Raw genomic sequence first — 23,435 nt, 5'->3', positions numbered from 1 at the left:
CCTTTACCATTGGTTTTGTGTGGATGTTCCTTCGTTTCACTTAGCACAGCCTTCACTTCTTCTCTTATGCGTTTGCCATACTCAAGTGTTATCTGTCAAGCCTGTGAGCATCTTTATCACCAGTGTTTTGAATTCTGCATCTTTTAGGTTGTCTGTCTCATCTGTTAGATTGGCTATCTCCTTGTCACTTAGTTCTCCCACTGGAACCTTGATCCATCTGTCTTTTGGGCCATACTTCTCTGTCTCCTCATTCTGACAGGCTCCTGTGTTTGTATACCTCCATGTCCCAGGTAGAGCTGTTGCTCTTATTATGTTGTAAGGGGTGGAGCCTTAGGGTTTTGTCAATACAGGGCAACCCGTTTCACCACGTTGTGGCTCTGTATGTTGGGGAGGGGTCCAAGAGGGAACAATGCCGTCTGCCCAGCACTTGCCTCTTTTCCAGGCACTTCTCCCACTTCCCTATGAGACTGGTCCCTCTCTAACTGCTGCCTTGGCCGTCGTTCCCAAAGTGGGTGGGTCTGCGTATGTTCTAGGACCGTGGGGGCCGTTTAAACAAGCGGACTCTGCTGAGAGACCGGCAGTTTCCGCCTCCACCCCTACCCCCACTGGTCTGCACAGGCAGAAGCAATGAGGCTTGATTTTCCCCGGTGCTGGGACTGTGAGCTGTGCGGTGTGGTCATGAGCTGGGAACGCTCCCCAGGTATCCCTCCTGACTTTTTAAAATGTGTAACTGCGCTGTCCGCCGGCCTGCTGCTGCCGCCGCTACAGCTGCCACCACAACGCATCCTCTCCGCCCCCCCTAGCTGTCTGGATGAGTATTTGTTCTTTGTATCTTTGTTTGCTGGACTTCCAAGTAGTTGATTTTCCGGAACTATGGTTGTTTCTAGTTTTGAGGTAGTTGTATCCCTTCTGTGGAGGGAGACGCAGTGTGTCTGTTTACGCCTCCATCTTGGCCGGAAGTCCAGTGAACAGTTTTTTTTTTTTTAAGCTTAATTTATTGATCTATATTAACTTGATAATACAGTAATTTGATTTCAGTCTTTGGGTATGAATTCTTTGGTTGGAATTTTGTATTATCTTCCACAAAACATAATGTATGGTCTACAAATTTCAGTTTCAGACTTCCTGAATGTAGAGTAAGATTTTAAACATTTAAGAAGTAATTTATAGAATCCTATCGTTTTTAATGATTTTTTTCCCTCTGTCATCTGTCTCAAATTTGACATTTGTTTTTATTGTGTCATTCCAAAGCATTCTATCTGATTTTTGTACAAACACACCTTTTGCATTATGTGTTTGTATTTCATTGGTATTTACAATATTTAATTATATAATGGCAGTGCCTAGCGCAACAAATATAAAAATGTTGAAGAACATGATTGACCCTTGTTAGTTATGCACTCTGGGACTTGAGTGCAATAGTGTGAGAGATTCCTAAGAAATTTCGTCTCCCAGCTTTAAGAGTTCTGCTTGTGGTGGGCATTCAGTGTGTTTTACTCTGACTGTGGAGAGCATCACTTACTCCAGTAAGTTGTTTAAGAAGTCAGTTAAATAGCTCCTGCTAACTCTTGATGAGCTATTTTATGTGTAGCTAGCAATTATAGGAACAATTCATACCCTTTGACCAAAGCTATTGTTTAGTACACAAATGCAGAAATAGAGTAAGACATACTGTATCCTATGGAGTGAATTCTTTAACTATGTTGCTAGGTGTGAGTGGGAGGACACACCAGAAGAGTAAATCAGAAACAGATTCCTAGAGGAAACACAGACCTTGAATTGCAAAAAAGAAACATGGTTTTGATACAAGCTATAGTTTACCCAATACTGATGAACCTGTGGAAAAATGTTGAACTTTTGTTTAAATCTCATTTAGGAGAAGGTATAGTGGGATTTTAAGATTGATAACTTGTCATTAGAAACATGTTAGAATGGTTGTAGGTATAGCATAAAATATTGTAGCCAGATGTTTTTGCTGGACTGGATTCCAAAAAAGCATGAACAAATTTGAGGCCATAAACAAGGAACAAAAGATGAAAGCTATAAATGACTGTCACTGAGAATCTGCTTGTTTAAAAATCTCTAGATTAAAAATAAGAAAGTAGGAAAGTACAAGCGTGGGCAAAAATAGGTTTAAGAATCCCTTTTTTTTTTTTTTTAGATATTTCTTTTTTTTTTTTTTCTTTTAGATTTATTTACTTTTAGAGAGAAGAGAAAGGCCGGAGAAAGAGAGGCAGAGAAAATTGAGGTGTGAAAGAAACATCATTTGGTTGCCTATGGCATGCACCACAACTGTGTACCTGGCCCCTTGGCCCACAACCCAGGCATGTTTCCTGACCTGAACCAAACCAGCCACCCTTCATTCTGCAGGCAGTTGCTCAATCCTCTGAGCCACACCAGCCAGGGCAAGAATCTACTTTCTTTGATCTTGGTTAAATTACCAGCCATCATTACCTAAAAGATATATCATAAGCAAGGGTATGAAATAATAACAATAGTAATAATACAAATAATACAATATTTAATAAATAAGCAATAATACAAGAATAAACTGTTTTGCCCATCCTGTATATGGTGAAAAATAGGTCACCAGAGATAAAAGGGGTAGTCACTAATGAATAAGAATTTTTCTTTTAAAAAATAACTTGTCAGGCTTTAAATGCCCTTTAAATCTTTTGACTTAGTTACAGTGCATCTTTGGGAATCCTAAGTAATATTAACAATAAATTTGGAAAAAGCTTTATGTACCTAATTTATTCCAAAAAATTGGAAAGGAACAAATTTTTATAAGAACCATTAGCCCAGTGTCAGGTACACAGTAAGTACTTAATAAATGTCACTTAAGAAATTTGGTTTCTAAAGAAGAGAGGTGAAATTGATTGGTACTAAGTTAGAGTACCAGTTTTAATTGAAATTAAAAGAACATTTTATGCTAAACTTCTTTCAACTTTGATTTGTTCAAAACTGTGGTATCCTAGAATATTTTTCTGATACAAGGTTTTCAGTAATTAGAGGGCTCCCGGAGCTGTCCGTTGTGGATAAGTGGGTAAATAAAGTCTAAAAATGATCAATTGAAAAGCTTTTATTTATTTTCAGAGAAAGGGGGAGGGAGGGAGAAAGGAGAAGAGAAACATCAACTAGTTGCCTCTCACACCCCCCCCAACCGGGAACACGAGCAACCCAGGCTTGTGCCCTGACTGGATTTGATCCACTGAGCCATACCAGCCAGGGCTAAAAATTTAATATTGCCATATAGATTCCAAAAATCAAGCCTAAAGATCTAAATAAAAATTTTTTTGTACAGGTAGTATATGTCACAAAATTCAAGATACACAAAATGTACATTGAAATGTTAAATATTTTGTCTATTCTTACATCTCAGCCATCTCAATTACTGTTACCAGATTGTTTTGTATCCTTCTAAAAGCATTCATGTATCAATATGCAAGTGTATGAGAATGTAAGTACTTATTTTATACAAATGATAGTTACTTTACATGTTGTTCTGCAATTTGCTTCTCTCTTTCTCTCTCTTTGGAACTGTTCACACACCAGTATATAGCACTGCCTTATACTTTTACATGGGTGAATATGTATGGATACATCCTAATTTAACAAGTCTTATAGTGATGGACATTGTGGTTGTTTCTGGTCATTTGCTAGTACAGACTGATGCAATAAATATCCAACATGCTATTTCAGAAGATAGTTTGGTTATTAATGTTAGGCTCTGGAACTAGTGGTACCTTATTTATTGAAGGTCTGTGCTTAATAAGGACTCTATTAATGAGGATTTCCTTCTTCACCTTTACTATGAATGATGTTTGTGGAATGTCAAACCCAATCCCTGGAGGATACAGTATAATGGAAATTGTTAATAACAACATGGAAATTGAACAGTATTGTCAAACAGGCTTCTGGTATTTTGCATTACATGGATCTTTATTTAGGGGAGGTGGGTAAGTGAATAGGTTCAACTTATTTAAGGGTCTGTCCTTGAATAAGGTAGCCAGAATACAATGGACAGGAAGAGTAGTGGTGGGATATATTGAGAGTGTCCTAGAGATAATAGAAGTTCCTCTAACCTTTCACTTCACTTGGCAGTGTGGTATTTGCTGAGTTGACCAGTAGGAAAAATCCTTTGGGGAAAGAAGCCTCCAACTGAGCATTTTAATGGGATGGAAGCTTTAAATTAGAGTACTAGTTTAGAATGAGGTTTAGGATTGTTGCTAGGAGCAGAGGATAATAAACACAAAGAACAACTTATGAATTTTTTCACATACCTTTTATTCTCACAGCAAGCTTCTGAGTTAGATATAATTGTTGTTTGCATTTGACAGATGAGAAAACTGAAGCTTGAAAACAAGGTTAAATAACTAGATGCCCATGATCACACATTTGCTGAATGACAGAGCTAGGCCTCAGATCTGACTTTCTAATTTGACCAGCCTGAAATATGATACAAAGCTTTATTTTATCCAGTGTCTCCTCCCCTCTTTTAGGCCATATAAACAGAATCAGCAATAATTAACTTAAAGAGCTATCACCTGTTATTAACACCATATCAACCATAGCAATTGTCTCCTTTTCTTGAAGTTTACAATGAAAAGTATCATTTCATCAGTTATCACTGAGTTTTAGTACTCCAGGAAGGCACCATAAAATCACGGCTCCAGCCCTCTTTTTTATGTTAATCCCTACTTGGCGGTTTTTTTTTTTTTTTTTTTTATATCGGTTAGTGGTGAAGTGAGAGACTTAAACATTAGTAAAGCAGTATGTGTATACGTATTTCAGTGGAGATACATTAGCCTAATAACTGTAGAAACAGGTGTCAAAGTCAGAAGTGTTCCAGTAATTGACCAGGCTTTAGGACTGGGATCTCACACAAGATTGTGGGCTTCAAGTTGAAAAAGGTGGAAGGTGTAGGAATAGGATAGTACCTTTTTCTTTTTCTTTAAGTATATTATTATGGCACTAGGGAAACCGGAATATTAGACCGCTCAAATATTAGCCAGTTGTCTGCTTTGGACTTTACCGAAGATCTATTTACTGTGAATTTCTGATACAACAATTTTATCGCTCTTAACCCCAAGTCTTTCATTGAAGATATACAACTTTCTGTTTTCTCTTTTCTCAGTTTTGGAATGGTTTACTTCATAACACTTCCTGGGAGGTCCAAGATATCTTACTTTGCTGTGATTCTTCTATAATTTTAAATGAATTGTTTGCTCCAGATCCTTACGTGAAATACAGGGGTCAATAAAATAATGGAGAATTGGAAATAATGTTTGCTATATGTGTACTCTGTCGTACTCTCTGTAGTAACTCATAATGAAATGGAAAAGCCGGTGTTCACGCTGCCTGTCATCTACCAGTCCCAATAAGCAGAGACAGGGATTGAATCTTTATGGCTGCTTTATTCAGATGGTCAGCGATCTGAGGAAGAGGGTGGGTTTGTATCTTAATAGACAGTCTTAAATTCCATTATAAACGGACTCTTTTTGTAAGAAGAAAAGTGTAGGTAAGGGGTTTGCAATTCAGGGGAAAAGGTAATCAGATCAAAGCTGCAGCATTCTTTTCATCTGTGCCCTGGGTGGTTGTCAGCTCACCCAGGAGTGTAACGGCTCAGGTGCCATCTTGATTGCCTGCAGTCCTCCTGAGGCACGAAGGTGGAACTGCTTTTGGTCTCCTGGAACCAAGGTGGGTCACACCTCCAGTTCCTGAAACAATAGCTTATTTTGCTAAGCTAAGCTTATTAGCTGTTACCTAAAACGAAAATTTTCCAACATTCGAGTTCCCATCAATAATCCTAGGGACACCCTGTGTATTATTATCCCCATTTCATAGATGAGAATAACTGAGGGTAGCTGTGTCACACTTTAGTTAGGGAGTTAAGACATGCATCTCATGTAGGTAACACGAAACAAGATAAATGTTTAGTGTCAAAGCCAAGATTGGGTGGGGGTGGCTCTGAAGCAAAAACCAGCAGGCATACCGCCATGTGCCCGCCTGTGCAAATGAACTTCCGAACGTGGTCACAGACTAGCGTCCCCAGCTGTGAAACCTTGGGGCTGCCAATGCACAAAGGATCCCTGTGTATATAATGCAGGAAAGGAGGTAGAAGCTGGACTTTTCCTGGTGGAAAGCTGCATCCGCGGCCCCGGTGCTCTTCATTTAAGGAAGTTGGCTGGGGGAGGGGGCTTGTCCTCCGGCTGCGTCCTGCTCCCCCCGCACCCGCCCCAGCCTCTGCTGCCTCTAAAGCCCGGAGAGCGGAGCGTGCACGTTGAGCTTCCTCGGAGGCCTGGCAGCGGCTGCTGGGCATGCTCAGTGGGCAGGACACGTTAGAGTGGCGAGTAAGGGAGCGTTGGCTCTTCTCCGGGGCTGCCTTCCCGGGTTCAGGCCCCGGCCCTGGGCTTTTGTGTGCGCGGAGCTGCAGCCACCGCTGCCTCCCCGCGGGGCCGCCCAACCGCAGATGCCGTCTGGCCTGTCCGGTTTCCGCCTTTAACCTCACCCTGCGGCCGGAGGAGGGGCGGGGCGGGGCCAGCGGGCCAGCGGCCGGGCGGGCAGGAGGGCCCTGCCCGGGGTGGGGGTGGGTGCTGGGAGTCCCGCGGGGGGTGGGGGGAGGGGGCGGGCGCGGAGTCACGGGGGTGGGGTCACCGGCGGTGGCTCCGGGAGGCCAGCTGGGAGGGGAGGGGGGCCTCGGGGGCTGCTCGGCGGAACCCGCCCGGGCTGGGGAGCAGCGGCGACTCCGGGGGCCCGGGCCAGGGCTTTCCGGGCCTCGGTGAAGCCGCTGCGGGCCCCATCTTCCGGCGGTCGCCGGCGTTTGAGGTGATTGTTGCTGCCACCGCCCCGGCTGCCATCTCCTCCTCCTGGGCCGCCGCCGCCGCCGCCGCCTCCTCCTCTTCCTCCTCCTCCTGGGCCGGGCCGATCCCCTCCCCGCTGCCGCCTCCTCCTGGGCTGGGCCCGCGGTGTCTCGTCCCCTCGCTGAGCCGCTCCCGCCGCCACCGCTGCTGCCGCCGCCGCCGCCTCCTCATTCATCCTCGTGCACCATAGGCGGCACAGGCACCAAGATGTCCAACCGAGTGGTCTGCCGGGAAGCCAGTCACGCCGGGAGCTGGTACACAGCCTCAGGTAGGGCCCCAGGCCGGCCACCGGCCCGCTCCGCGCGCGGCGCCTGGCCGCACGCCCGCCCGGCCGAGGTCGGCGGCCCTGCCCCGCGCGGCGGCGGGAGGGAGCTGGGCGCGGAGGGCCTCCGCCGCGGACCGCGTGGGGAGGGAGCGGACCCGAGGCCCGCGGCGCCGCCTCCCCCGCGCGGGCGGCATCCCGCTGGGCAGCCGGAGCCGGTCGCTCTCGTGCTCACCCCGGAGTTGGGCGAGAGGGAGAGTTGCCGCGCGGCCGCCCTTCGAGACTGGACTCAAGGAAAGAATGCGCCCCCCGTGTTCCCGGGCCGAGCCTGCTGTCCCCTCCCCGGACCCCGGGGAGCGGCGGCCGAGCGCTGCCATCGCCGGGAGGACCGTGCGCCCAGCTCCGGAGTCCCGCTTCCTCCCCCGGGAGTCGGGCGACCCTCCGGCCTCTGGCCGGAGGAGGGCCGCGCTCTCCCCGCCCCCAACTCCTTGCCTCCTGCGGGCGGTCCGAGACCCAGGAGTTCTCGGAGTGACTCGGTGCACCCCGGGCTCTGCTCCCCGTCGGCAGAAAGGAAGCGGCGGTTAGAGCGGCAGCCTTTCCCCTCCCGGTGCGGGGGCTCAGCTGTCTGGAGCTCAGTGGACGCGAGCACTTGCCCACGGAGCCGACCTGGAGCCCAGGTCTCGGCGGGTGCGCTCCGCACCGGGAGGGCTGTGTGGCCGGGATCTGTAGCTGGGGGGGGGTGGGGGGTGGGGGGTGGGGGCAGGGCAGGAGCACTGCGGGACAGAGGCTGGGGTGGCCTGCCCGCTCTTTGCTCGGTGTGTGCACGGTTGCCGTCATCGACGGACAGGGCAGCTGGAGGCGGCATCAGCACTGTCCCGAGCAGCCGCGGCACCAAACACCTAGCAGGTGCTGGAACTCCCTAACGACTTAAACGAGGTTCTGAGCAATTTAGCCTTCTGCCCACACTGCCTCAAGTCCTTTAAAAAGGGTAGGGACTTTCCCTTTAATGAAGCTCTTTTTAGGATGACGCTTTTCTGGGATTCCTTTCAGGCGTCACATTTCTGTTAACAAAGTTCCACTGTGATTCCTAATAGTTTTCAGTCATTTGGTATTGGCTTATCAATAACTAGGCCTAACTTGAATGTGAATCGGATCGTGTTTCCCTTTGCAAATAGTTCTGTTGGATATGACAGAGTTTGTGAGCAAACAAAGATTTGGAAGAAAAGTCATTTTTCTGAGGTTGCTCAACTAGCTCACTAAATACAGTACATGCACTTTCCTGACTCACTGAAGCTTTGCTGTGTAAGAAGACAGAAGAATCTTGATGATTGGATTTGCAAGCCTAACAGATAGCTACAGCTTTGTATTAACTAAATGACATTTAATGGTTACAGTAGCTTTCCTTCATGGTTCTAGAGTACCTCATAAACATTTAATCAATTCTCACAACCTTAGAATGTCAGTGAAGCTTCACTTGTTCACCGTACGTGGATGTGCCCAAGCCTGTACTAAGCCAGTGGCAGAACATGAGTTGAGAAATGGAAATCTCTAGGTCCTGGGTTTGTCCTCGAATGAGTGCATTATGTATATTAAATTTATCAATGAATAATAGTCTTTTCAGAGTTGTAAATTACTAAGCTTCCTTCACTGTGTTTGAAGAGTTAAAAAGGCACAGTATTCACTTTCATGGTCATCTTTTGTTTAATTTCTTTTAAAAATATCTATAAATGTTTTAAACTTTTTTTGTAGTTGGCATTGAAATGTGGGCAAATGATTCTGAAGGAATTTTTATAGATTCTTGAACATTGTGTAGTAAAGTAAGGCACGGGTCATACTTAAGGCTTAAAGATGTCTTTAATAATCTCAAGTAGGGGAAGAATTTGTTAATCCAGTTCAAAACAGTCTGTGAGTATAGCTATTTAACAATAGTGAACTAAAATAGACTATTTTCTTAAAATTTTAAAATACTTTCTCTTCTCTAAATTCTGAGTGAAATCAATACCATTTTGGTAATGTGAATTGTCAAAGAGAACTTTACTGTTAAAAAGAAATTCAGACCATGTGTGGCTTTTGTGTATGTTTATATATATTATGTGTGTGTGACTTTAAGTTTGAGTAATAATTAAGGGTGAATTTAAAGCAATTTAGTTGTAAAATCTTATTTTGTATTTTAAAAATAAATAAAAATATAGGTAAGTAAACTTTGACTTGGTCTAGTAACTTCTATATTCCATATTATCCCAGTGTACCTATATTAATAACATTGTCCATTGGAAAATTTCTACTTCTATCATTATTGTTTCCCTAATAAATTAGTCCTAAAAACATGTAATAGGAGAGTAATGCACTTGTGGATCATCATTCTGTGGTTCCTGTGGCATTCAAATTGTGTCTGTAGAGTTAAAGTGTTCAATTACTGATAAAATGTAAGGATGAAATCACATTTGCTTCCGTAAATAGCTAGTTTAGAAAAAAAGTGTGTATGTTACATACATATACACATATATCTTCATTTTAATTTACCCCTTGTTATATGCTAGATCATTGGTAGGGAGAAGTATACATTATTCCCTGCCCTCAAGGAATATACAATTTACTTGAAGTAAGCCCAAGACTGCAAGTAAGTATCAGAATAATTGACACAGTCCTCTTAGTTCTGAGGAGGGTGGAATCACTTCATTGTAGCATTTGAATTGTGCTTTGAAGGAAGGGTATTTGTGTAGGTTTGGAAAGGAGGAAAGAACATGGGGGAACACCACAAAGATACAGAGGCAGTTAAAATGTATGTAGGTTGATTTAATAAGAATGGAAGATTCACACAGGGGTGTATTTCTTTTGCCTGTTTGAAGCTAGAGGGTAGAGGTCTGTGAATGCTATGCATTGTAGGGATTTGACTTCAGTAGGCAGTCAGGACCATTGGAGAAGTTTCTGAGTAGGGGACTGACATTCAAGTAGCATTTTAGGAAAATTAATCTCATAGGAAGGTTAATCCTCGCTTCTTTACGAGTATACAGCAGGGATCAGCAAACTGTGCTCACGAATCCAGCTTGCTGCCTTTAAAAAAAACATACTAGCTAAGAATGGTTTTTAATTTTTAAAGGGTTTAAAAAACAAAAATGAAGAAGAGCAGTCGAGACTGTATGTGCCTGTAAAGCCTAAAATCCTTTCTATTCGGTTTTTTGCAGAAGAAATTTGCCAACCCCTGGTGTAGGTTAGTGGTGCTCAAAGTATGATCTCTAGACTGGCAGCATAATATGTCTGTATTTCATGTTTCCTCCAGATTTGTGACAGCTTTCATTTCATTATTTCAGGCCCTTTTATCTCCTGCAGGACAGTTATAACTGCCTCCTAACCTGCCTTCTTTCTGCCAGCCTTATCCCCCTTAACACCATCTTCTGCATTGCTCCCTGAATAATCTTATCTGACCACATAATTTCTTTACATAAACTTCACTGTCCCATCTAGTCAATTGGTTAAGGTCTCATAACTCCCTTCGTGACTTGGCATCTTCCTTTCTCTTTGGCCACTTCCCCCACCCATCCCAGTTCTTGCCTTATTACCTTTAAGCAACATCTAGCAGCTGTTCATTGTTTCTTTAAATACACTGAACTATTTCTTATCACTGTGCTTTTTACTAAGCTGTTTTCCTCTGTTGGAATGCATTTCATCAGGATAATTCTCCTACTCACCTTTTGAAGATTCAAGTGCCAGCACTTCCAAGAAGCCTACCCTGATGCCTTTCCTCCCCAGGCTGTTTTGACGTTCCACTGTGCTCCTGTAATATCCTGTGCTTATCTCTATATTTACCTTGTAGTTTGTGTATGTGGTCTTCTATAAGATTATAGACTTCTAAGCCAGGGACCATGTGTTCCTCATTTTCTTGTACCCTAAGTAGTCAGCACAGGTTTTATACAGAGTAGTTTATTCATTAAGTCTTACGATAAATGAATGTTAGAGTGCTTGGTGTATGGTAGATATGGATAGAGATGTTGTTTAAACCCTGAAGAGGAGTGGGGGTGGGGGTAATAGGGCTGTTTCACTTAAGTTTCTGGCCACAGTATGGGTGAAGAATCTTGATAAAGGATTAGAAATCCTGATCCACCAGCTGGGGACCCCATTTAATGTACGATTTTAAAAAGAAGTGTGACTTAACATATTGTTGAACTTTTTTTTCACAAAACAAGCACATTCATGTAATCAGCGCCCAGCTCAAAAACATAGCAGTATGGCATTTCTCAACCCTCACACTCCTGTGTTCCTTGTAATCTAACACTGTAGAAAACTTATGTTTTTGAACTCTATATAAATAAACCATATACTAACATGTCTTATTCAAGCTTCTTTTGCTCAGCATTACAATTATGAGATTAATCCATGTCGTATTGTAGTTTGTTCATTTTCATTGCTGTACTCTATTGTATGAATATACCACAGTTTGTCCATTCTACTGTAGTGAACACTTGGGTGGTTTTAGTTTTGCTGCTGTGAACATTTTTGTATAATTTTTACGTGGTGAACATGCATTTTTGTGTGTACATATCTTAGTGGGATTATTAGGTCATGGTTATGATTATATGATATGTTCATTTTTAGAAGATTCTGTTAATGTTTTGCAAAGTGGTTTTACAAATTTACACTCCTACCAGCAGTATAAGAGTTTTTTTTCTACATTTTTGTCAACACTTAGCATTGTCAAGTTTTTAAACAAGTTTTTTTGTTATTCTGGACGGGTGTGCAGTGGTTTGCACTGTAGTTTTAATTTTATTTTCCTGATAACTAATGAAGTTGAGTATTTTTTCATATTAGGGAAAACATGTAAATTGGCCATTTGGATTTTCACTTTTGAAGTGTTAAGTCTTTTGCTCTTTTAAAAAAAAATTATGCTGTTTATTTTTTTCATATTGATTTGTAGGTCTTTCTATATTCTGGATACAGTCTTGTTAGGTATATGTATTGCAATTATTTTCTACTTTTTTGTTAGCTCTTTCAGGATCTTGATGTCTTGGTGAATCAAAGTTCTTGATTTTACAGATATCCAGTTTATCAATTGCTTATTGCTCTTTTGTTTCCATTTATTTAATCTTTGCCTCCCTCAGCGTCATGAAGTTACTTTCCTATGTTTCCTTTTAAAAAGTTTATTATTATTTTTACCTTTCATATTAGGTCAATAATTCATCTGACAGCTGTATCATTATGTAGTGGTACATTAAGTAGATCTTTTTTTGTTGAAGTAAATATACATTTTCAAAAAGTATACAACTTAAGTATACACTTTGACGAATATTCACAAATTTAACAGACTATATGTAACCAGATCCTAGATCAATAAATAGAATGTTTTCAGCATTCCCAGAGGGATCCCTTACAATTTAATCTTTTCTGAAATTGGTATGTTTTATATCTAAGTGTATATTTAATGTGGGAGGGATTTCTTCCCTGCCCCCTAGAAAATGTTTTTTATGTTTTTTTCTTTTTTAAATTTATATTTTATTAATTATGCTTTTACAGTTGTCACAATTTTTAGCCCTTTGCCCACCTCCATCTAGTACCCCCCTTCCCTCCAGCAGTTCCCACCCCGCCCCTTAAGATCATGTCCATGGGTCAAGCATATAGCTTCTTTAGCTACTTCACTTCCTATACTATTCTTAACATCTCCTTGTCTATTTTGTATCTTCCAATGATGCTTCTTAATCCCTGCTCCATTGCCCCATTTCTCTCCCTTCTTCCTCACAGCTGATACTCCTTCAGATGATCTCCATATCTATGATTCTGTTCCTGTTCTGGTTGCTTGCTTAGTTTTTTGTTTTTGTTTTTTAGATACTGTTGTTGATAGTTGTGATTTTGTTGTCATTTTACTGTTCAGAGTTTTGATCTTCTTTTTCTTAAATGTGTCCCTTTAACATTTCATATAATAAGAGCTTGGTGATGATGAACTCCTTTAGCTTTTACCTTGTCTGGGAAGCACTTGATCTGCTCTTCCATTCTAAGTGATAGCTTTGCTGGATAGAGTAATCTTGGTTGTAGGTCCTTGCTTTTCATCACTTTGAATACTTTTTGCCAGTCCGTTCTTGCTTGCAAAGTTTCTTTTGAGAAATCAGCTGATTATCTTGTGGGAACTGCTTTGTAGGTAACTGTCTGCCTTTTTCTTACTGCTTTTAAGATTCTCTCTATCTTTAACCTTTGGCATTTTAATGATGATGTGTCTTGGTGTGGTCCTCTTTGGATCCAACTTGTTTGGGACTCTCTGTGCTTCCTGAACTTGTATGTCTATTTCCTTCACCAAATTAGGGAACTTTTCTTTCATTTTTTTTTTTTTTTTCAAATAAGCTTTAAATTTCTTGCTCTTCCTCTTCTTCTTCTGGCACCCCTCTGATTTAGATGTTTAGACATTTAAAGTCCCAGAGATACCTAAGCCTCACCTCGTTTTTTGAATTCTTCTTTCTTCTTTCTCTTCTGATTGATTATGTATTTCTTCCTTTTGTTCCAAATTGTTGATCTGAATCCTGGCTTCCTTCCCTTCACTGTTTGTTCCCTGTATATTTTTGTTTATTTCACTTAGTATAGCCTTCATTTCTTCCTTTATTTTGTGGCCTAACTCAGTGAGTTCTCTGAGCATCCTGATTACCCGTATTTTGAACTCTGCATCTGATAGATTGCTTATCTCTATTTTGTTTAATTCTTCTTCTGGGTTTTGTTCTGTTCTTTCATTTGGGCCATATTGCTTTGCCTCCTCAATTTGGCAGCCTCCCTGTGTTTGTTTTTGTGTATTGGGTAGAACTGCTTTTACAATCTGTCTTAGTAGTGTGGCCTATGTAGCAAAGGCACCTGTAAATTGTGTGAGGCGGAGCCCTAGATAATTGTCAAGATGGGGCTACCCACTTCACCACTTTGTGGCTCTGTTTGTGGTGGGGGGTTCAGAGAGGGGACAGTGCTGCTGCCTGGATTCTGGAGGTTTGCCTGGCACTCGCCCCATTTCCAGTCACCACCCCACTCCCATATGTGACTGGTGCCCTTCCAGCTGCTGCCATGGGGTTTGCGTACTCTAAGACCATGTGGGCTCTTTAAGCAGGGAAAGTCCAGCAGTTTTTTTCCACTGCCCCAACCCCCACTGTTTTTTTACAGCCAGTGGTAATGGGACTTTAGCTTCCTAGTGCTGTGCTGTCTGGCCTGGGGCTGGGATCGCTTGCTCCCAAGGCATTCCTTAAATTTTTATCCACCACACGTGAATGTGGGACCCTCTGGCCTCTGCCTCTGCTGCCTCCTCTCCACCCCATCTCTCTCTGTGATTCTGCCCCTCCTACCTGTATTAATGAATGTGGCTTCTTTAAATCCTTGGTTGTCAGACTCCCATACAGCTTGATTTTCTGATGGTTCTGGGTGTTATTTGTTTTTGAGATCTGGTAATTCTTTCTATGATTGCATGAGGAGGCAAAGTGTGTCTACCTCTGCCTCCATCTTGACCAGAATTCTCTGGTTTTTATGTTGATGGTACTTCTATAATTGCTGTTGTCATAGAATTGAGGAAATATATCAATAATGATTTCACAGGCATTCTTGATGTGTTTGTATGATATCTACATAAATTGCAGTTTTACTTTCTAAGTTTTTGTTTATTCTGTCATTTTAAAACATATTTAGTACAGTTATATCAGGATTCTTCTATAGTTGGAAAACCATGACTTATTTTTTTCGCACATACCTTGGGTTCTAGAGTGTCAAAATATATTTGGTATTTGAGAAATTGAAAAACTGACTAACAGAATTATTCTTCTTTGAAGAGAAAAGGCTATGTAATACCTAGTTTTGAAATAAACTTTTTTGGATTACTAAATATGATTTTCTGTAAGCTAATTTTTCTTTGAATCTCATGTTATTATTTTACCTTAGAGAAAGGCAAGAAGAAAAGAAATTTAATAGGAAAACTTGAAATTATTACTTGAGTACCTCTAGCTTTTTCTCACTTTCCTTCTTGTCCTTTCATGTGCAATTTCCAAGTCAAAGTCATCTGTACTATTTCTGGGGTGTAGTTCATATTGTCTGCCTCTGGGTTTTTCTCCATTTGAAAGAATAAGACGGTAACAAATAGAAATGTTGTATTCCATAGGTATATTACTTATGTGAGTATGTAATCTTTAATCTTCAAAAGGATGCTATGAGGTTGGTATTATATCCATTTATGGATGTGGAAACAATGACTCAGAGTGGTTGAGTAACTTGTTTAAGGTACAGTAAGTGGAAGAGCCAGTCTGACTCCAAAACTATAGTTTCGTGTTAAGGGCAGGGAGGTGTGGTAACATAGGCTGCGTCAAACACTGACCTTTTCTGTTCCATCTTAGGTTTTTCCAGAACGCAGTTTGGGCATTTAACTCATACTTGGATGTCACTTAGAGTTTATAAAGCATTTTCTCATACATTTTTGTTTTTCACAATAATATGATATTATGATTCAGTGTAGGATAGCTAAGGCAGGCTGGTCTTTAATCCACCTCCACCTTGGTATTTTATTGATGGGGAACTAAGAGGAGGCTAAATTGCCTTGAGTCATACTACTGTAAATCCTAGACCTAGAATTTGAACCTAGGCCTTCTAGTTGAAGCCTTCTGTTCTTTCAATGTATAGTAATCCCAGAGTAAGAAGTTGAGCTATTTGGTATCAGTAAGCAATCTGTAATTGTCAGGTAAAGTATCTTAGATTATAAAATAATAAAAACATAACAAAATATTTATGAATTTGAATATTACACATATACTACAGATACTGACAAAGAAATTGGTGTATTTTAATTAGATTAATCCCAGAACTTGAATTGGGCCTAACAAACTTGGCACTTCTGGAGAGGCTTTATTTAACATTCGGTGATTCAGTATTGAACAAACTGAGTTCTGTTTGAAAGATACTGCCCTAGGGACTCGGTGTGTAGCAGGAGATGAGACAAACAAAAGTCCCTAGAGTTTATATTTTAATTGGAGAAACAGATAATGAGGTAAATAAGTAAAATAGGTTGTATTTTTAATAGAGGAAAATGCTATATAGAATTATAAAGCAAATAAAGCAGAGCTAGCACATTTGCAGTGTTAAAGCATGAGTGAAATTTGCAATTTTAAACAGTATGGAAAGGGAAGACGTCACTGAGAAGACGTTTGAGTGGAGGCTTGAAGTAGGTGGAAGAACAGGCTTGCATTCTAGATAATTTTAGGTCCGAGGACATAGCAAGTTCAAAGGTCCTGAGACTAGAGCAGGCCTGCATTATTTGAGAAGCAGCACGTAGGCCACTGAAGCTGGAATGAAGTGACAGGGGCCAACGTTGAGAGGAAAATGCCTGGAGCAGAGGCACAACAATGTTGTGGTCAGATGATACTAGGCCTTGAAGACCATTGTAAAGATTTTTACTTGCATGAGACAGCTTTGGAAGATTCTGAGCAGTAGATGACATGCTGTAATTTACACTTACTAGAATCACTTGACTGCTATGTTGAGATAAGACTATAGTTGGGAATGGTGAAGGCAGTGACAAGGGAAAACCAGGAAGAACAGTTAAAAAGAAAGCAGTAATCCAAGTGAGAGATGATGATGGCTTTGGCTTGGATTGACTAATAGCGGTGAGGTGGGTAAGAAAGTGGTTGGTTACTGAATATATTTTGAAGGTGGAGCTGAAAGGACTTACTTGCTGACAAACTTGAAGTTGATATGAGAGAATGGAAAAGTCTTGAGTATCTCTTAAGGTTTATCCCTGAACAATTGCAATAATGGAGTTGTATGATCTGAGGGAAGATGTAAGAGAAACACATTTGGAGGGGGAAGGTTAGGAGTTCAACTTTGGGTTTTCTTAAATTTGAGGTGTTTAATATAAAGTCAACTATATGCATGAGTTTAGAATTTAGGGGGAAGGCCTAGAATGGAGATGTAAAATGAAATTATCATTGTTTAAAATCACCATAGTAATAAGAGTAGCTAGAAAAAGGTTTGGTAACTGGGCCTTCAAACATTTCCAACTTGAAGAGGTTGGGAAGGTGAGTGATGATAAGGAAGCAGATGAAGCATCTCATGAGTAAGAGAATGAGATGTCTTGGCATCCAAGAAAAGAAAATGCTTTAAAACATCTCAACACAATTTATATAGATTTACCTGGGCATTTTTTTTCTCTAACACACATTTATGTCTAGTCTAAGCCATTCTGATCTTAGCCATCTTTCATGTTATTGTCAGTTTCCTAACCAGCTGCTTAGTTTCCATCCTTTTCTTTACATAGCAGCCTGAGAGATTCATTAACAATGTAAATAAGATAATATTCTCTTTTCCAAAGCCTCCCATCATACTTTGAATTACATTCAAAATCCTTGGGGCTCAGAAGGTCTTACATGCTCTGACCTCTGTTTAACTTTTTTTTTTATAATTAAAAAAAAAATTGATTTGAGAGAGAGAGAGACAGAGAGAAACATCAATTTGTTGTTCCACTTATTTATATATTCATTGGTTGTTTCTTGTATGTGCCCAAACTGGGGGTCAGACCTGCAACCTTGGCATTATCTGGACGATCTCTAACCAAGGCTTTGTTTAACTATCTAATTTCATTTCTTACTACTTACCCTTTACCTCATACTGTTGTAGTCATTCTGTTCTCCAAATATGTCAGGAGTATTCCTACCTTAGGACTTTTGCATGTACTTCATAAGATTGGGTAGTCAAGGAAAGAATATTTTTTATTGAGTCTCTTGTTAGTCACAATGAGGAGGACACATAGGAAGAGGTGTTGAAAATGAATTGCATGGCTTTTCCCAAGGGCTTTGAGAAACAGTGGTCCCTGGAGAGAAGCCTTTGCAAAAAAGGGTTAATGGTCGAATAAGTTTAGGAAATGTTGCATCTGGTTTCTCCCTGGGCCTAGACAACTAACAATAGACATGTTTTATGGCTCATTACATGAGTCTTGGTGAGTGTTCTCTGTTCATTTGAAAATGTGTTTTCTGTAGTTGTGAGGTGGAATGCTTTCTAAGTGTTAATTAGGTTGTGGCACTGTATCTAAATCTTCTACATTCCTATTGATTTTCCACTTATTATTTCTGTCAGTTCCTGAGAGCAGTGTTGAATTCTCTTTTTTCTTCCTTTTAGTTTTGTTGATTTGTTGTTTCATGTATTTTGAATCTATTAATTGATTCATGTACATGTTGGGATTATATATTTTTGATGAATTGACTCGTTATTATGTATGTACCGTTTTATGTCTGGTAATGCTTTTTGTTATGAACTGTTTCTTGTTTAATATTAATAAACCCAATCCAGTTTTCTTATGGTTAATATTTACATGGTAAATACTTTTTATCTGTGTTACTGGGACCACCTTCAGGTTTGATGATTTATTAGAAGGACTCAGAACTCAGAAAAGTTGTTGTACTGTTTTTTATTTCAGAGAAAGGACACAGGTTAAAGTCAGGAAAAAGAAAAGGTGCTTACAGTGGAGTCCAGGAGAAACCGGGTACAGGCATCCAGCTGTGCTCTCAGTGGACTTGTTTGGACAGCACTAATCTCCCATCAGTGTGTAACAACAAGTATGAAGAATTCCCAGCTAGAGAAGCGTGCCTTGGCCTTGGTTTCCAGCGGTTTTACTAGGATCAGTCATGTAGACAAGAGGCAGCACCTTAGTGACTTAGTCTCCAGCCCTCCTCTCCTGCAGAAGTCATACTGATACAGTATGGCTCAGGAGATACAAAAACCATTCACCATAAGTTACATTGTTAGTGTAAACTATCTGGCAAGGCTCCAGATATACAAAGACACTTTGTGTGGTAAGACACACACACACACACACACACACACACACACACACGACATAAAATTTACTGTTTTACCAATTTCTAAATACAGTGCTGTACACTTAAGTACATTCATATTATTTGCAACCATTACCAATATCCCTTTCTAGAATGTTTTTATCCTCCCCAGCTGAAAGTCTGTACCCCTTAAACACTAACTCCCCATGAACTCTACTCTCAGCCCCTTACAACCACCATTCTACCCTCTAGAGCCCTATTCTAGGTGCCTCTTCTAAGTGGACTCATATAGTATGTGCCATTTCATGTCTGGTTTATTTCATTTAAGGTGTTTTCAAGCATGATACATGTAGACTGTATCAGAATTTCATTCCCTTTTAAGGCTGAATAATATCCATTATACCATATTATTAATTCTTCTTGACTTCAGTGATTAATACTGGTTAATATTGGTGTACAGGTATCTGTTGGAGTCCCTGCCTTCAGTTCTTTTGGTTATATATTTAGGAGTCGAATTGCTGGGTCATATGCTAATTCTGTGTTTAACTTTTTGAGGAGCCACCTAACTGATTGCCACAGCAGCTGCACCATTTTACATTCCTACCAGCTAACACAGGAGGGTTCCACTTTCTTCACATCCTTGCCAATACTTATTTATTTTGATAACACCTTTTGAGTGTGACATTGTATCTTTATGTTTTGATTTGAATTTCTCTAATGACTAATGATGTTGAACATCTTTTCTTATGTTTATTGTCCACTAGTGTATCACCTTTGGAGAAATGTCTGTTAGATCCTTTGTCCATTTTTGAATTGGGTTGTGTTTTTGTTATTTATTTATTTATTTAGAGGGGAGGGAGAAAGGGAGAGAAACTTCGATGTGTGAGAGAAAAAAAATCACATTCACTGGTTGCCTCTTGTACTTCCCCTACCTGGGGACCCAGCCTCCAACCCAGGCATGTGCCCTGACCAGGAATCAAACCAACGACCTTTGGCTTCGCAGGCTGATGCTCAGTCCACTGAGCCACACCAGCCAGGGCTGTTAACTGAGTTTTAAGAAGTCTTTATATATTCCGGAATATAATCCCTTATCAGATATATGATTTGCAAGCATATTCTTCCCTTTCTATATATTTTTATTTTCTGGGTAATATGCTTTCATGTACAAAAGTTTTTAGTTTTGATGAAATGTAGTTTTATTTGCTTTTCTTATTGTTACTCATGCTTTGGTGTTACGTAGTTATTTTGTATGTGGTGTGTAGGTTGGGGTCCAACTTCATTGTTTTTCATGTGGATATCCAGTAATTTCAGAACCATTTTTTAAAAGAATATTTTATTGATTATGTTGTTATACTTCTCCCAATTTCTTTTCCCTTTGCTCCCCTCCATCCAGTATCCCCCTTCCCTCCAGCAATCCCACTCCATTTAGTTCATGTCTTTGAATTGTGCGTATAAGTTCTTTGGCTTTACCCTTTCCTATATTATTCTTAACTTTCTCCTGTCTGTTTTGTACCCACCAATTATGCTTCTTAATCCCTGCACCGTTTCCCCATTTCTCCCCCTTCTCCCTCCCAGCTGGTAACCCTCCAAAGGATCCCCATACCTATGATTCTGTTCCTATTCTGGTTTGCTTAGTTTGTTTTTATTTTTTAGATACTGTTGTTGATAGTTGTGAGTTTGTTGTCATTTGAATGTTCATAATTTTGATCTTTTTCTTAAATAAGTGCCTTTAACATTTCACATAATAATGACTTGGTGATTATTAACTCCTTTAGCTTTACCTTGTCTGGGAAGCACTTGATCTGCCCTTCTGTTCCAAATTAAAGCTTTGCTGGATAGAGTAATTTTGGTTGTAGGTCCTTGCTTTTCATCAATTTGATTACTTCTTGCCAGTCCATTCTTGCTTACAAAGTTTCTTTTGAGAAATCAGCTGATAGTTTTATAGGTACCCCTTTGTAGGTAACTCTCTTCTTTTTTCTTGCTGCTTTTAAAATTCTTTATCTTGAACCTTTGGCATTTTAATGATGATGTATCTTGGTGTGGTCCTCTTTGGGTCTAGCTTGTTTGGGACTCTCTGTGCTTCCTGGACTTGTATGTCTATTCCACTTCACCAGATTTGGGAAGTTTTCCTTCATTATTTTTTCACATAAGTTTAAAATTTTTTGCTGTTTCTCTTCACCTTCTGTGGGCACCCCTATGATTTGGATGTTGGCATGTTTAAAGTTGTCACAGAGGTTCCTAAGCCTCTCCTCATTTTTTTCAATTCTTGTTTCCTCCTTCTGTACTGGTTGACGGTTTATTTCTTCCTTATGTTCCAAATCATTGATTTGAACCTCGATTTCCTTCCATTCATCATTGATTTTGTGTGGATTTTCCTTCATTTCACTTAGCTTAGTCTTCACTTCTTCCCGTCTGCATTTGCCATCCTTAAGCATATCTGTCAAGTCTGTGAGGATTGTTATTACCAGTGTTTTGAACTCTTTTATCTGTCAGGTGGCTATCTCCTTGTCACTTAGTTCTCCCACTGGAACCTTGATCTATTCCTTTTTTGGGGTCATACATCTCTTGTCTCCTCAACTTGACAGGCTCCTGTGTTTGCCTCTGTGTCTTAGGTAGAGCTGTCGCTCCTGTTACATTGTAAGGGGCGGAGCCTTAGGGATTTGTCAGTACAGGGTGACCCATTCACCACATTGTGGAGCTGTATGCGGGGGAGGGGTCTGAGAGGGAACAATGCCGCTTGCTCAGCACTCACCCCATTTCCAGGCACTTCTCCCACTTCCTGTGTGGGACTGACACCCCTCTAGCTGTTGCCCTGGTCGTTGTTCTCAGAGTGAGTGGGTCTGTGGACATTCTAGGACCGTGGGGGCCTTTTAAACATGCGGACTCTGCTGAGAGACTGGCAGTTTCTTCCTCTGCCCCAACTCCCACTGGTTTTCACAGTCAAGAAGGAATGAGGCTTTTATTGTCCCCGGCCCAGGGACTGTGAGTTGTGTGGTCTGGTCTGGTGCTGGGAGTGCTCCACAGCTTTCCCTCCCTGCTTTTTAAATGTGTGACTGTGCTTTCCGCCCACCACTACACTGCTGTTCTCTGCCCTGGCTCCGCCCCTTCTACCTGTCTGGCTGAGTATTTCTTCTTTATATCTTTGTTTGTTGAACTTCCATGCAGCTCGATTTTCTGGAACTTCTCATTGTCTCCAGTTTTGAGGTAGTTGTATTTCTTATTAGTGGTGGAGGGAGATGCAGTGTGTCTATCTAGGCCTCCATCTTGGCCAGAAGTCTCAGACCATTTGTTGAAGAGACTATTCTTTTCCCATTGAATTTTCAAATCATTGGACATAAATGTTTGTGTTTATTTCTGGACTCAGTTCTATTGGTCTCCCTGTCTGTTTATCCTATTTTCAGTACTACACAGTTTTGATTAGTGTTTTTCTTACCCTATTTTTGAAAGGTAGTTTGTTAGGCATTGAATTTTGGTTTTAATAGCTTCTGTGATTCTTCAAACATTTGTTCCTCTGAATATAATGTGCCCTTTTTTCTTGTGGTTGCTTTAAGTTTTTTTTTTTTTTTTTTTAACTTACTACCATTTTTCCTGCTATTTTGTTAACATGTGCCTTTGAATAATTTTCTTTGAGTTTATACTGTTTGGGATTCACCAAGTATCTTGGATCTGGAGGTTATAGTTTGTGGCACGTTTGGAAAAATATTCTCTATTATTCAAATATTTTTCCTTTTCACCCTATTTGGTTTTTAGATTCCAATTAAAAGTACGTTAGATAGCTTAATATTATCCCCAAGTTCACTTAGAATTATTATTTTTTTCTTTTTTACTCTCTGTACTTCCTTTTGGATAATTCTTTCTCGTGTCTTCAAGTTCACTAATATTTTCTTGTGCAAATCTAAATTTGTTTTTAATTCCATTACTGACATCTTTCATGTATAAAAAAGTTACTAAAAGAAGTGTTTTCACATGAATATTTATATATTCATTTTTTTTTCCAGATGACAGATCTGAAAGGTTTAAAAACCATTTCCCTCTTGTGTCCTAGAACTCAGATTGACCAATTGTTATTTTTCTGGCATAAATACTTTTTAGTATTATTTTGCTTCAGAGCCTATAAAAGGGGTAAAAGTTTTTCCCCTGAGATCAGAGTATCCTAGACATTTAAAATATATTTGAATTATGGCTGAATATTGGTTTAGGATTATTGTCTAAATAGATTAAATTAGATTTAGATTAAATTAAAAATAGAATACATTCATGTGGTTTAAAAATTAAAGGTATTCATTGAGAAGTGGTCATTTCTATATTGTTCCTGAGTATTCCATGTTCCCCTTCCCTTATAGGTGATTGCTTTTATGAATTTCTTAAATGTCAGCTGATTGTTTTTTTATGCATATATAAGCACATATGCATCTGACATCATTTTCTCCCCTTTTTTAGCAAATGGTAGCATACTATATAATTGTTTTATTCTTTGCCTTTTTGTACTGAAGTTTAATAATTGAAGATATTTTCATATTATGACAAAATCATTATTCTACTTAT

General features: G+C 40.3%; 1 protein-coding gene across 1 annotated transcript in view; it reads left to right on the top strand.

The window, feature by feature from the left end:
- Positions 1 to 6,888: 6,888 nt before the first annotated feature.
- Positions 6,889 to 23,435, top strand: part of MEMO1 (mediator of cell motility 1) — a 103,515-nt gene continuing 86,968 nt past the window's right edge. Inside the window, exon 1 of the mRNA XM_090281107.1 lies at positions 6,889 to 7,131. Within this exon, the coding sequence (XP_090137233.1) occupies positions 7,071 to 7,131 (61 nt within the window). The 5' untranslated portion in view covers positions 6,889 to 7,070. The remainder of the gene's footprint in view (positions 7,132 to 23,435) is intronic.

The sequence above is a fragment of the Furipterus horrens genome, unplaced genomic scaffold, assembly GCF_987537825.1.
Source record: "Furipterus horrens unplaced genomic scaffold, mFurHor1.1.pri manual_scaffold_6, whole genome shotgun sequence".
Classification (NCBI taxonomy): domain Eukaryota; kingdom Metazoa; phylum Chordata; class Mammalia; order Chiroptera; family Furipteridae; genus Furipterus; species Furipterus horrens.
The sequence above is the reverse complement of the archived record's forward strand: the minus strand, read 5'-3'. Positions and strand labels throughout refer to the sequence as shown.